General features: G+C 38.0%; 1 protein-coding gene across 10 annotated transcripts in view; it reads left to right on the forward strand.

The window, feature by feature from the left end:
- Positions 1-12,056, forward strand: part of WDR17 (WD repeat domain 17) — a 108,376-nt gene extending 96,320 nt beyond the window's left edge. For 8 of the 10 annotated variants that reach the window (XM_058719914.1, XM_058719912.1, XM_058719906.1 and 5 more), the window contains 6 exons: positions 3,044-3,185; positions 3,463-3,565; positions 4,650-4,751; positions 8,704-8,802; positions 9,122-9,317; positions 11,428-12,056. In XM_058719914.1, the coding sequence (XP_058575897.1) occupies positions 3,044-3,185; positions 3,463-3,565; positions 4,650-4,751; positions 8,704-8,802; positions 9,122-9,317; positions 11,428-11,547 (762 nt within the window). In that variant the 3' untranslated portion in view covers positions 11,548-12,056. The remainder of the gene's footprint in view (positions 1-3,043; positions 3,186-3,462; positions 3,566-4,649; positions 4,752-8,703; positions 8,803-9,121; positions 9,318-11,427) is intronic. The other 2 variants (XM_058719908.1, XM_058719910.1) reach the window with 1 other exon arrangement.
- The last annotated feature ends 2,364 nt before the right edge of the window (positions 12,057-14,420 follow it).

Raw genomic sequence — 14,420 nt, forward strand, 5'->3', positions numbered from 1 at the left:
CTTTTATAGATACAACAGAAGTGATAACAGTAAGTGACATTGGTTGAGCTTCTGTGTGCTTGAGACGGTTCTGAATTTTCACATATGTTTATATTTTACTGACTTCACATGGAAACCCCGAAAAGCAAGGCTCATTGTTCCTATTTTACAGCGAAAGTGAGCTCGGGGAGCTTAAGCAACTGCCTCTAGTTAGTTAGAGGCAGAGTGTAGACTTGAGCTTTAGCACGTCTGACTCCACGTCTGTCCCACTCTGCCCCTCTGCACCTTAAGGTGCATTTTTGCCAACTTTTACAAATAGGCAGTTTAGGACCTTTAAAAGAGTTAATTATGATGAAATTCACATGCATTGCTTTAAAGTGCTTTTAAAAAAATACTCCTTTGTAGAATATAGGAATTAATGAACCAAGATTATGTATAAAAATAACCAAAATGTTCAACAACAGGGAGGTTGTGTATATAAATTGCAGTACATTTCTGTATTTCAATGCTTTTCACCCATTAAAAAGATGATGAAGTTCTCTTTTTATTGACATTGGTACAAGGCTATAAAACAGTTCTGTAAAAAAGCAGAATATGAAATACATGCCATATGATTTTCATTTTGAAAATAACTGCACGTATTTATGTTAATTATTATATATTTAAGGAGATCTATACAGTTCTTTTAAGAAAAATATAACTTACAGTAAAACATTTTTTTGTCTTTAATATGAAAATAGCAGTGTTTTGTTTCACTTAAATGACCCCACTTCATGACCCTTGATTTGTCTGCAGTGTTTAAAAATTACTTTTTTAATGTTTATTTTTGAGACAATGCGAGAGACAGAGTGCAAGCAGCGGAGGGGCAGACAGAGAGAGACCCAGGATCTGAAACAGGCTCCAGGCTCTGAGCTGTCGGCACAGAGCCCGACTCGGGGCTCGAACTCACGAACCGTGAGATCATGACCTGAGCCGAAGTCGGACGCTTAACTCACTGAGCCACTCAGGCGCCCCACGCAGTGTTTAGTGGCCCTTTTCATCCAACAGTGGATACTTACTAAGTATTATGATAACACAGATAGAGTGAGCATGTGTGTGCATGAGTGAGTGTATATGTGAGTGTTTGAGCAAGTGTGTATGTGTGTGAGTGACTGTGTGTGTGTGAGATGAGGGACAATACTTATGAGATGGTAATCATGCACAGTGACCAGTGGGTTGTGAGATTATGGGTGGCCTGACTTCTTTACACACTTTGTGTTCTGTGAAATATTTTCTCAGTGAGTTGTGCTTCACTTTTACAAACATGGCAAGTAAAAGCTATTTCTGTGTTGAAATGAAAATGCAGAGGGAAGGAAGTATGAACCTTACATTTGCTGCATGGTGCTTTAAATATACACCCTATGCCCTGTATGAGGTGATAGCAGCAAGCACTAATGTTGGGGCTTAGAGAGGAGAAATACTTGTCTGTGTTTACACGCTCGTGATGACACAGGCAGGATGGCATTCACATCGCCTTTTTGTCACACAATCTAAAAGGATATAATTAGACTTTCTGCTCAGACTTCACTGATAACTGTTTACAAAGACTAGTCAGTTAGGTGTAAACGTGTTACTACTACCTGGGACAGTTTCACAAGTAATGCTACAAATTATATTTTTAAATATTATCTTAATTTATATAACTTAGAATTTTAAGATAGGATGGGAATTATAGCAATGATCATCTTACTCTTATTATATTTTATTTGAGAATAAAATTTCAATAGAAACCACTTTTTTTATTCCCTTTACTCTTGGAGCATATGTCAAAGTGAAGAACTTTCTCTAGCCAGTTGTAATTCCTAGTGCACATAGCTGCTCAGTAAATAACTGGCATTTAGTTAATGAAGTTGGGGAAACAATATGAAATTTTATATATACGAGAGCTCCTTTAATTTAGTTCATTGTAATTTTTTAAGAGAGAGATTGTGGAATCCAAAATGTTCAATTTACATAATTTTTATTTGATTTTTAAGTTGAATTTAAATTCCAGGTGGTTAGCATACAATGTAATATCAGTTTCAGGTGTGCAATATAGTGACTCAACACTTCGGTACTCATTACAGCAGGTGCACTCCCTAATCCCCATCATCTGTCCCCCATCTCCAAACCCCCTTTAAACAGAAAATACGAAACTACTGAATAAACCAACCTAGTAACTTAAGGGGACATAAACGTGAGAGGGAAGAAAGTGATAAACCTCAGAGGTGAGGAGATGGGCAACCTTGCTGTGCGCGAACCGCGCCCTCTGGACTCCTAACACAAAATACCTTTGTGGAAGCACCACATCAGTGGTTGCCAACCCCAGTGAGAAGAAGCAGTAACTATTTATAGGTGCTGGAAGGGGGACAATGCAGGAAACCCCCGCCTGCACCCTGGAAGCAGGAGAACGTACCTAAGGGAGGAGCAGACTGAGTTTCAACAGGAAAAAAAAAATCATTTGAAAAACTGGGGAGTAGTGCTTTTCATATTTCAGTAATGAAATTTCCTGGGCTCAAAATCTTCATTTTGTGGCATTTCAGAATGTCAGAACTCAAAACTTTGAGAGCTTGTAACGTGTTTTGCCTTTCTACTTGAAATTAAGTTGCTCTGTCTCAAAGGCCAAGCAAAATTAAACTCCACAGTGTGTGTGAGATGTCAGAGTGTATTTTTTATGTTTTCTGTATTTAATGTAGTTTCTGACAGTGGTCAGTATATTCTGAAGTGATAAATCTCAGCCTGTGTTTTTCTAAGTTGCATGTGTGGATACTAATTCCAATATCACAGGATAATTTACTTCTACCTTTTTCACTGTTTGTGTGATGAAAAACTACTGATGCACTCAGGTAATACCTTATTTGCTGTTATTAGATCCTAAGGATATTTTCATAAATGTGTGCTTTTAATAAAAATTATTTCACTGGCATCTGTTTTGAGCAACTTTAATAGGAAGAGCATAGTAGGCATATTGGAGATATTTAGTACTTATACTGCTGCGTGTATCCCTCTAAGTTTTAGTAATGTCATTAAACCGATTACTTTTCAGTGCAAGCTACCCACAGTAGAAGAATGTATGCAGTTAGCAGAGGCTGCCCTTGCGGATGGTAATATATTTGAAACTGTGAAGTATTTCTTGTTAAGTCAAGAGCCTGAAAAAGCCCTTCCTATTGGTATTGACTTCATCAAAGGTAAGTTTTCCGTTGGTGGTACCAACTCAAATCTACTCACTGATTTGAGCCTTTCATTAGTATTGACAAGCAGCCTTAAAGTCAGACACCAGCCATCCTAAATTTAAAAAAGGAAGAGATTGCAGATTGTGTGCTATGGGGACTTGAGAGAGGGTAGATGTGCAATACTTGTCCAGATGAGATGGCCAGAAGAGAATTAATTATGTAAGTTAAAAATTGGATGAACATGATTAGTATGATTATTTAGATCATCTCTTATTTGGTTTTGTTTTGCCAGAATGCATCAGTAGCTCAGATTGGACATTGGATACCGTTTACCCCGTTCTTGACCTATTGAGTTATATCCGTACTGAAAAATTAGTCTTGCATACGTGTACTAAGTAAGTGCTTTTACTCCAAAATACATAAGGGAATCTATGTAATGCTTGAAAATGGTTATGTTGTTTTTGGTGTTCATATCAAGAAATAAGATCATCTTGGATAGGGAAGTGCCCTTGGAGAAAAATTAACATTTATATTTGCTATTCTTAAGAAAAAATACAGAGGTCAATTGGAAACGGGAAAAATAAATTCTAATGGTCCTATTTATTAATACCTAGAGTGTGTATATTTATTTATGTGTACACGGACACATACACACACACGGACACATGGACACACTTGGACCCACACGGACACAAACGCACACAAACACAGACACACACATGGACACACATGGACTCATGAACATACATGCACATGGACACAGACACACATGGACACAAAGACAAGACACACGGACACACATGGATACACACACACATGCACACCTGGTTCAAATAGGGCTAATTCAGAGCGTTGGGGTGGTCTTAGACCTGGAGTCCTCAAGAAGCTGGTGGTCATGTCTATTAAACAGCCACTGTGCACAGAGCATACTACTGGGGGAAAAGTGAAGGTGCTAGGGAGTGACATCTAGTTACCAGCCCTGCATTCAGGTATCATGGAAGGACACTCGTCCACAGAATGAAAGTCCCCGGAGATGTTGTATAGTCTGCAATGGAGGCTTTGGGCTATTACTGTTTTAATGGCAATGCGGGAAAGACGTTGCCACGGCCTGGGAACCTTAGACGTTTCCCCAGCGGGAAATTGAGAGGGTGTGTGCCCTGTCCTTGCTTAGAGTCTATAATGTGCCAGGAATTCCTAAATCAGGCCTAATGAGTTCCTTAGAAATTTGCATGAAGAAACGGCCAAGGGGTAGAGGAAAACAAGGAGCCAAAAGTTAAAACATTACTTGTGCTGTAGCATAAATGTCTGAAAGGGACTCAACTCATGAATAAAACATCTTCAAGTTGAGAAAATTTTCTAAACATATTTTGCTATAAATGTCACCCATCAAAATACAGAGATATAAGTACGGTTACTATATATGTGAGTAATGTTCTATACCTCAAGTTACAGAATTTTAAAAATTATATTCTCTTTTAGAGCTCGAAATGAATTGCTCATCTTATGTGGTTATATTGGTGCATTATTGGCCATCAGAAGACAGTACCAAAGCATTGTTCCAGCACTTTATGAGTATACAAGGTAAAAATGATTTCTGGTATGAAATGAGAGACATTCCTTTCCCTAAGGTTTTAGTCTCTAAGTGTGTCCAGAAGGCACCAAATATATACTGCATGTATCCATTTATTCATCCAGTATGTACTTTATAATAAAGCAGCAATCAAACTATATGAATTAGAAGTAAATTAGGCTATAAATAATCAAAATCTGAATTCTAGCTTAAACGTGTGGGGTTTATTGGTCTTCTGTCGAGACACTTGGGGTCTCCACATTCCAGGGCCATTAGAGCTGCAGCCAGAGTCCATTGAGGACCTGAATTCTTCCCTTCTTTTGACACTGACCTCCCTGGTTTCCTTCCACTTGCTTGAACTACCTGGTGACGGGGTCATGTGTATTATGTCTGCAGTCTAAGTGGGAAGGAGAGAAAGGTGACAGGATGGGGACCCCAAAGGATGAGGCCATGTGACTCAGGAGGGAAAGGCCCCCTTAGGCTGGCATCCTACCGGCCGGATCTATGAAACCCAAGTTTTAAAAGAAGAGGAAGGTGCACCTGGATGGCTTAGTCAGTTAAGCACACTCTTGATCTCACCTCAGGTCATGATCTCACAGTTTGTGGGTTCGAGCCCTGTGTCAGGCTATGACGCTGACAGTGTGGAGCCTGCTTGGGATTCTCTCTCTCCCTCTGTCTCTGTCCCTCCCCTGCTTGCTTTCTCTCTCTCTCTCTCTCTCTCTCTCTCTCTCTCTCTCTCTCTCTCTCTCTCTCTCTCTCTCAAAATAAATAAAAATAAACTTAAGGGGCACCTGGGTGGCTTAAGTCAGTTAAGCGGCTGACTTCATCTCAGGTCATGCTCTCTCAGTCTGTGAGTTCGAGCCCTGCATCAGGCTCTGTGCTGGTAGCTCAGAGCCTGGAGCCTGCTTCCGATTCTGTGTCTTCCTCTCTCCCTGCCCCTCCTGTTCTTGCTCTCTGCCTCTGTCTCTCTCTCTCAAAAATAATAAACATTAAAAAAAATAAAAATAAAATAAAATAAACTTTAAAAAATACATTTAAAAATTAAAAAAAAAAACAACAGAGCAAAAACTGGGTATTTTACCTTTCCGATCTCTATAGTAGGAAAAAGCAGAGTAAAGAGGATTTGTGAATAGTGGGTAAGTCACTATTTTCTAGTTGGGTGTACCCTTCCTGCCAGACTCCTGTATCTTCTAACAGCTTGCTGAATGTTGGCCATTGTGCTTAAAACTTGTTATAATCAAAAAGAAAGCCCCACAGTGCCTTCCCCACACAGCATTTCCAAGTTGACCAGTTTGCTGAGCGGTAGAGTAGCTAACCCCTAACAGTGCTGAGTGTGAGACTAAGCAGTTGTTCTGAGTGCCTTCACGCGGGCAGAGATTGAGACAAACAAAGCTTTCTCTTCCCTCCTCTTCTTTCTGGTTGCAGAGAAGGTCCTGCTTAGATGTAGGGCCCCCACCTAGAGCAGACAGGGCAGGGGGGCAGAGGGGACACTGCTAGGCACTCAAGGAAAAACTCAAGGAAAAACCTACTTCTGTGCAGGCAGCAGGCCCAAATGTGAAAGCAGCTTTTAATAATTTGAAAATCTGGGAGCAATAGGGTGTATGTACCACATGGAATTAAAATCTATTTAATGAAATATATTCATTTAATAAATATGACTTGGCTAATGAAAGTAAAGAGAGAGAAAATGGTCCCTTGAAATAATATCAGAAATGAAAGGAGGCTTTTGTAAGGCAGAAGAGACCTGGGAGAATGTGTCTGAGAGAAACAGTTGAGAAGGAGAAACTAAAGGCCCTAATTGGAAAGAACCTCCCTGATTATGGTGTCTATTTCCAGTGCTCACACTGCCGCCTTGCCCTCAGGCTGAGTCCCCAGGCTTGTTCCTTCCTCTGCTTCCCAGCTCCCTCTCAGTCTTCTTCCTCCCCTCCCTTCCCCTCCGCTCCCCTCTCTGTACTCTGTCCTTCAGAAACCTGGCCCTTTCTGTAGCTCTACCTTGCCAGTTATTGTGACATCGCTCTGTGGCTTCAACTCTGTGTGCTCAAAATGAACATCCTCTTCCTTCTCAAACTGCTGCTTCTCCCTTCTTTTGACTCTGGCGTTCTATTTCTGTCTCCCAGAATTTAATGGTGAGGGTCACGGGTGTTTTCTCTGACCGCAGTAAGGGTCTGCAGTAACTCCCTCCCACTGTAGCCCTGCATCTGGTCACCTGCTGTCTGGATCACTGTCCTCCTCCTGCTGCCTGCCTGACCCCACTGTGGCTTCTGCCTTCCTGAAGCACTGCCCTTCCTCAGCACCCTCCGGGGCTCCCCAGTGTCCATCACAGAACTCCCAGATTCTTAGTCTGACGTTAAAGGTCTACAGAAATAGGGTTCTGACCAAGCCGCCCACCTTAGCCTTCTCTTTGTTCTCCTCTTTGGTCAGACGGAATTACTTGTGACCCCATACGTGTGGAAGCTTTCCCGCTGGTAGTTTCTCAGTGTCTTGTTTTCTCCTCACTCTTTAACACTGCTTTGCATATAGTAGATCATCAAACACTACTGGGGGAAAGACATGTCAAGTGCCAAATTGTAGACACGGAAGGCACAGTGTTGAGGGAATTCATTTTGGAGCTAGCCACGTTGTCAATACAAATTTTAAGTTCCGTAATTTTGGGGGGGCATCTGGGTGACTCGGTTAAGCATCTGACTCTTGATTTTGGCTCAGGTCATGATTTCTCCATCGTGAGACTGAGCACCACCATGGGGCTCAACACTGGGTGTGAAGCCTGCTTGAGATTCTGTGTCTCCCTCTGCTCTCCCCTTCTTGCGCTCTCTCAAAAAATGATCTTAAGTTCAGTAATTTGGGGTTGAAGAAAATGGTAACTTACTGATTTGAGATGGTATTACTACAGTGGTAGGCGTGTGTAGGGGGAGATGTATGCCTTTTTCTTCACCAGATCTTATTAGGTCCCCGCAGAATGAGGACACTTAGAGGGAGTAACCGTAAAATGTACATTACAGAATGGCTTACCTGTACCCTTAAGGTCATCTGTAAGGTCTTACGTTCTGTTTCTTTCTATCTCCCAAACAGCTTTTGCTTTTCAATGTCCCGTAACTAGTCCCTTGAAAAGCACACGGAGTCTGTGACTTAGTATAGAAACTAGGACTAATAATTCTTTATCTAAAGCCTCCTAATTAATACCACTTAGACCTGTTTCCAGTTTTCCTTCTGCGGATGTGATGGATCACTACTGTGGCTGTTTTCCTGCTTTTTCTCACCAGTCTGTGTCTCTCAAGAATTGAGCATTTCCATTCCTTTCTGCTGGTTGACATTCTGCTCTAGCCATTCTCCCACTTGTTTTCTTACTCTTGATACTCATTTGTAATTCAGACGTGCACCACCCCCCACCCCTGCTGTGTGTGGCTGTTATTCAGCATTCTTGGCTGGTCTGTCCAGTCTCCACAGTTTGTTTGGTCGTTCATTTGTTTATTTCCTTATTTATTAGTTTTACATTTTATTTTTTTAAGTTTTTTTAAAGTTCTATTTAAATTCCAGTTGGTTAACATACAATGTAATATCAGTTTTCAGGTGTACAATATAGTGATTCAGCACTTCCATACATCACCCGGTGCTCATCACAGCAAGTACATCCTGAATCGCCGTCACCTGTTTCCCTCACCCCCCCACCCCCTCCCTCGCTAGTCCCTTTTTCATCCGCTGGCTCAGACTGTCATCCAACCAACAGTATTGAACGTCTTTAACTTTCCAGGGAACTTGAAGGCCAGGTATACAAGTAAGCGCGCGCGCATACACACACACACACACACACACACACACACACACACACACACACACGCATTCATGTATACACGTGTTTTTGAACAGTAGTTGTTAAATCTAAAATTGCATTTATTTAAAGTTCATTTGCTTTCTTTCATATCTTAGTCTTGGATGTCAGTTGTTAATTTCTGTTCCACGTTTCAGTCAGCTGTTAAAACGTCGGGTGGTATCAGTGCCTTTAAAAATTGAGCACCTCTCTGAGGAATTGGATGCATGGAGAGCTTGCACACGGTCCACGAGCCGGTGAGTGAAGACAGTGTAAAAATTGGGATACAGAGGTGTTAATATTATACACAAATTTATTGAAAATGTGGATTGGCTCACTATTAATCTTTGCTGAAAAATGAATCTTGGTTTGGTCAGCATATATTCGGTCATCATTTACAATCCTATTGTTTTCTGCCTTTTTAAAGTACTTCGTTTTACTATAAATTAAGCCTAAAGTTAATTTGCCGTCATCTCTAATGGGGACTAAATAATCATCAGGGACTGTTTCTAACTTAAACCTTAATAATTCTGTGGTTGTATGAAAATGAAAATGTAATATCTGTTGAAAATATAGATCACCAGAAGAATCTCCATATACACCCCCTTCTGATTCACAAAGAATGGTTTATGCAACTTTACTAAAGAGACTACAAGAAGAACCACTCAAAGGAATTGTTGGGCCAGATTATGTGACTGGATCAAATCTGCCCAGTCATTCAGATATTCACATCTCTTGTCTTACGGGATTAAAAATCCAGGTACAGCCTAATGTAAGGCATAAATTGTTCATTTCCATTATTTTCATTTGTTCAGTTACTCAAAACAATATGGTCTTAGAATAAGCATAATCTGAATAAAAGTTGGTACCTATAAATAAGACTGGTGACCCCTGAGAAAACACTGCCCTTAATGCTATATAGTTAGTATGAATGGTCTTTTGCTCCTTAAAATAAATTCAGAGAGATGCTCCTTGTATTATCATGAAAGCAATTCATGTAATAGGTATACTTAGTAATAAATGTTTACAAATACATATAGATTATATCCTTTGGGAAATTAAATAAGGGAGACAAAGCTACAATCAACATAGTTATAAATTATAGCTAAATAGATTAAAATTAACTTTATATTCTCCATTTGTGTTTTATAAACACAAAGACATTAAAAACTGGCAGGTGTGTGTTATCGATATACTGTATATGTTCTTAGAGTGACTTCCTGAATTTTTCAACAGTTACAAATTACTGGGATCCGTCACAAGGGATGACTAATTCCTGAGGAAGGTCCCTAACATACAGTCAAAAGTAATGATGGTGAATCATTCCAGAGCCTCCCAGTGTGACCCAGTGCTGTTTTCTCCAGACAGTGGAGAGGCCTTCATCATCTCAGAGTCAGGGCCAGGTGTAGGTGTCCACGTGAAGTCAACAAAGCTGAATCCATACAGAATGCGGATTGAAACTACAGTCTGGACTGAAAGAACACCACCTCCCAGAAGTGTTCACATTTTACTCAGTGGATTCTTAGAGTTCTAATGGAATGTGACTAATTACATTTCTCATACTGATATGCCAGGTCAATGGGGACAGCTGCTTTTTTGGAATAACCATTTAAATTAAATAGCTTGCTGCTAATGTAAACCCTAACCATAGCTTGACTTGACACTATAAACTAAGTTTAAGTAATATTTAACTAATATATTCTGAAAAAACAGGACACTGACATGCATAGTTTTTATCCACTTCCATTCAGAGGTCAAGAATCAAAGCAGTACATTCAGTAACTTATAATTAAGAGCAAAAAAGATAATGCAATATTTAGAGTTTATCTTCAGCACTAGTCGCGGCCCTCCCTGTGCCATTTGTCGTGATACCTTCAAGATCTTTTTCTCCATCTGCAGAAGCCACGTGGCCCAACACATAGGCTGCCTAACCTCTCCGCACCCAAACCTGCATTAGGAAAAGACCTACTAATTATCTTACACACACTGAAGTGCAGATGAATAATGGAGATGGGGTGCTCCTCTCCCAGGATACTTCTGTTTCAACAGAAAAGTAATATTCTGGTTAGAACTATGAAATTTCAAGTGCCTGTAGATAGGTACTTGAGAGGTACTTGAGAGTAGGAAGCTCTCTATTTCATGTGATGGATTTTCCAGTGTCTTGAATAATTTACTAACAACAAGCTGTACCATTTGAAATTGTGATAAAAAATCTGATAACTTTAGAAGATAATTAAGGAGATAAGTTTTTATTCCAATTTGTGTTTTTTTAAATCATGCTTTTCCTTCTGAGAGCTAGGAGAAACAGATTGAAAGATTTCTTTGCATTTGGTGCTTCAGAACTATCCTTGACATGCAAAGTAACTGACATAGCTAAATTATAAATATGCTAGTAAATCGTATGATTGACATGATTTTAAATTATGTAGACACATCTACAGCAACATATTCTTTGTCTTCTAGAGAGCAGGTTCAGAGCTTCTGGTTTGAATAATTTCCCCAGCTGTGTTGATGCAGGCCATCTGATTAAAATAAAGTATATTTAAGTCTATGCTAGGCATATATGCCTTTATAAAATGTTTACTTTGTATTAATAGATTAGCACTACCTGTCGTTATTGGTAGCACTACTGTATTCAAAGAACTTAAGTTATAAAACTAAATTCTCTTGTGAAAGACATCAGGGCATATTAAGATATTTTAAAATTTAGGGGTATTTGTAGCAGTTCAAAAAAATCGGATTTTCTCATATTTTAAAAATTCCCATTAGCAATGCCTAAATATTGCCAGTAGTTTTTTATCAGAGTGATTCTGTTTCTGGAAGTTGAAAATCACGTTACACATTTATAATCTCATCATCTCTCTCCTCAATTCTGTGTGCAGGGCCCTGTATTTTTCCTTGAAGACGGGAAATCTACTATCTCATTGAATGACGCTTTGATGTGGGCAAAGGTGAACCCATTCTCACCTTTAGGGACTGGAATACGACTCAACCCATTTTGACAGGTTTTTCTCCATGTTTAACTGTTTTTTAAAAAAGACCTTTTGTGGGTTAATATTACCTTAACTTTTGTTGTGCACAACCAAAGTTTGAGGGGAGAAGGGGAGGTGGGAGTAACAGTTGACTTAATTCATCAACTTCAAAAAATAAAATATTTATGTAATTTGAAGGAAAAATAGGTGTATTCTTTATAAAATAGAGTAGCCATATTTGGGAGAAAGATAATATTTAAGTTATAAAAGACCGAAAAATATAAAAGAGCATATTAAAGTTTCAGAAAGCATAAAAGGTACCAAAAGACTATATTTTTGAAACTTTGAAACATATAAAATAACACAACAGATAGAATAGTGCTTGACATGTAGTAAGTACTTAAGGAATATTGGAATATCAACATGTAACTAAGGTATGTATGACTGATCTTCGAGTTAACAAACACCTATATTGTCCTCTGTAAAATATGTAGTAAACCACTAGTTTTAGTTCATATTTAATAAAAAGTTTCCAGTTACGAGCTTACTGCGTGTCAATGGATACACAGTGAAAATACTTAACGAGTTTTATTTTTTAAAAAAAGAAGGCATTACCAAATTTTTTAACTGAAATTAAATGTGCAAGTATAAAGGACTAGGTTATGTAGGCATAACAAAAATTGACGCATGAAAAACACAAATGCAGTTAAATTGGTCTGAGAATTTACATTTGATGATAATTGACTATTTTAAAAGATATTTGATATGTATGGATATTAGTTTTGATTATGCATTTAATATTTACAGTAATCTCTAATTGATTTATATTAACTTTCTATAACATTTATTTGATAAATTTAGTTTCAAATTTCTATGAGTAAATAGGATATTAGTTAAGATTTGGGGTATATTATAAATTCAAGTTTTTAAAATATTTATTGAAAGAGTAAAACTGTCGGGGCACCTGGGTGGCTCCGTCGGTTAGGCGTCCAACTCTTGATTTTGGCTCAGGTCATGATCTCACGGTTGTGAGATCGGGCCCCACTTCAGACTCTATGTTCGGTTCCATGTCCAACTCAGCGCTGGACGTGGAACCTGCATAATATTCCCCCTGCCTCTTCCCTACCCCTCCTTTCCCCTGCTCACTCTTTCTCTCTCAAAATATTAAAAACAAAACAAAAAAAATAAAACTTTTTTTTTTTTTTAACGTTTATTTATTTTTGAGACAGAGAGAGACACAGCATGAACGGGGGAGGGGCAGAGAGAGAGGGAAACACAGAATCTGAAACAGGCTCCAGGCTCTGAGCCATCAGCCCAGAGCCCGACGCGGGGCTCGAACCCGTGGACCGCGAGATCGTGACCTGAGCCGAAGTCGGACGCTTAACTGACTGAGCCACCCAGGCGCCCCTAAAACTATTTTTTAAAAAAGTCTGAGGCATGACTACCAGTATTTAAATTGTATTAGAATTCTGATTTTGAGGTCTATGAAATTAATGTATGACTAGGAACAATAATACTTTGGTACTCGAGCTGTTTCATAGGATTCATAATATAGATGTTTTTGTCTAGTGTGAGCTTATATAAATAGAATAATTGTGGTTTTTTATTATATTTAAACCTGTTGCATTGAAAGTATTTAAAAAATTTTCTTAAACTCACTTCTAAAACAGAAAACAAGATATATATTATGTACTCTCTATTGCATTAACCACTTCTAACTCCTCAAAAAGACATTAGAAGGACTAAATTCTATTTTATTAAAAAGATTTAATTAACACTGTAGAAGGGAATATATGTGACTCATTGATAGTGAGAAGTATTTATAACCAAATCCTTGGTTATATGTGTAACTCAAATTTTTTCAAGTGGGAGAATTTTTCATTAGCATATATGTAGTAAAATTCATTTAAAAATGGCAGTTGAAATCCTACTATAATTCTCTTTGTTTTAAAATAGATTAAGAAGCTTATCTTCTGTGCTTTAACTACTTTGAAAGAAAAGATACCATTGAGTTTAAGTTATACACAGATAAACAATTATTTCCTTCTTCTGTATTTTAAATGAATGCGGGAAAATGGTATTTTATGTACAAACTGAAAAAATATAACTCTTTAGCACATGAACATAATAGAGGAGGAACCAAATTTGTGTCTAAAATCTAAATTGAATTGATTCAAATAGAATTCTATTACTCTTTGACTTCTATAATGTTCTGTACCTTAGTATTAATTGTAACTATTAATTCTTCATAGAATTATGTCATTTGACCATGCCAGTCTGCATCTATTGTGCCTTAATATGAAAAACAAAGCAATTTTTTAAATTTATAAAAGGTTTTCCATTGTTACATTTCATATGCATGAAAACCCAAACAAATAATATTAGCTTATTTTACTATAAGAAGATGTCTATATTATTGATAACATGGACAAATTATTTTGCAAGGTTACATATGCTTTTGGGAAAGAAGTCTCCTTAGATAATGGTTTTGAAAGCATTGGAAAAATATTTTGTCTATAGAAAGTACCAGGTGGTTAACAAAATTGCAACATCAAAATGAGTTCTGTCTTGGGAAATATGATTTTTATGTCAATCAAAATTGACATATATGTGTATATACATATATGTCTGTGTATACATATATGTATATATGTATATGTATACACACACACATAGATTTTTCCATGAAATCATCCAGAGGTGTTCAGGAACATGGTTGCATTAAAGCAATGACTTGTATTTTGTTGTCCTTAAAATAGGAAAATTGACACTTTTTTGGTCTTAAGTCAAAAGGCATTCTGAATATAGTAAAAGCCTCCCTAATTGTTTATAAAATTTTGGGTTTATATTTAGTGTAGCAGTAATACAGAAGATATCTTTATGGTCAATTCTTAATAAGTGCT

This window comes from Neofelis nebulosa, chromosome 3 (genome assembly GCF_028018385.1).
Source record: "Neofelis nebulosa isolate mNeoNeb1 chromosome 3, mNeoNeb1.pri, whole genome shotgun sequence".
Classification (NCBI taxonomy): Eukaryota; Metazoa; Chordata; class Mammalia; order Carnivora; family Felidae; genus Neofelis; species Neofelis nebulosa.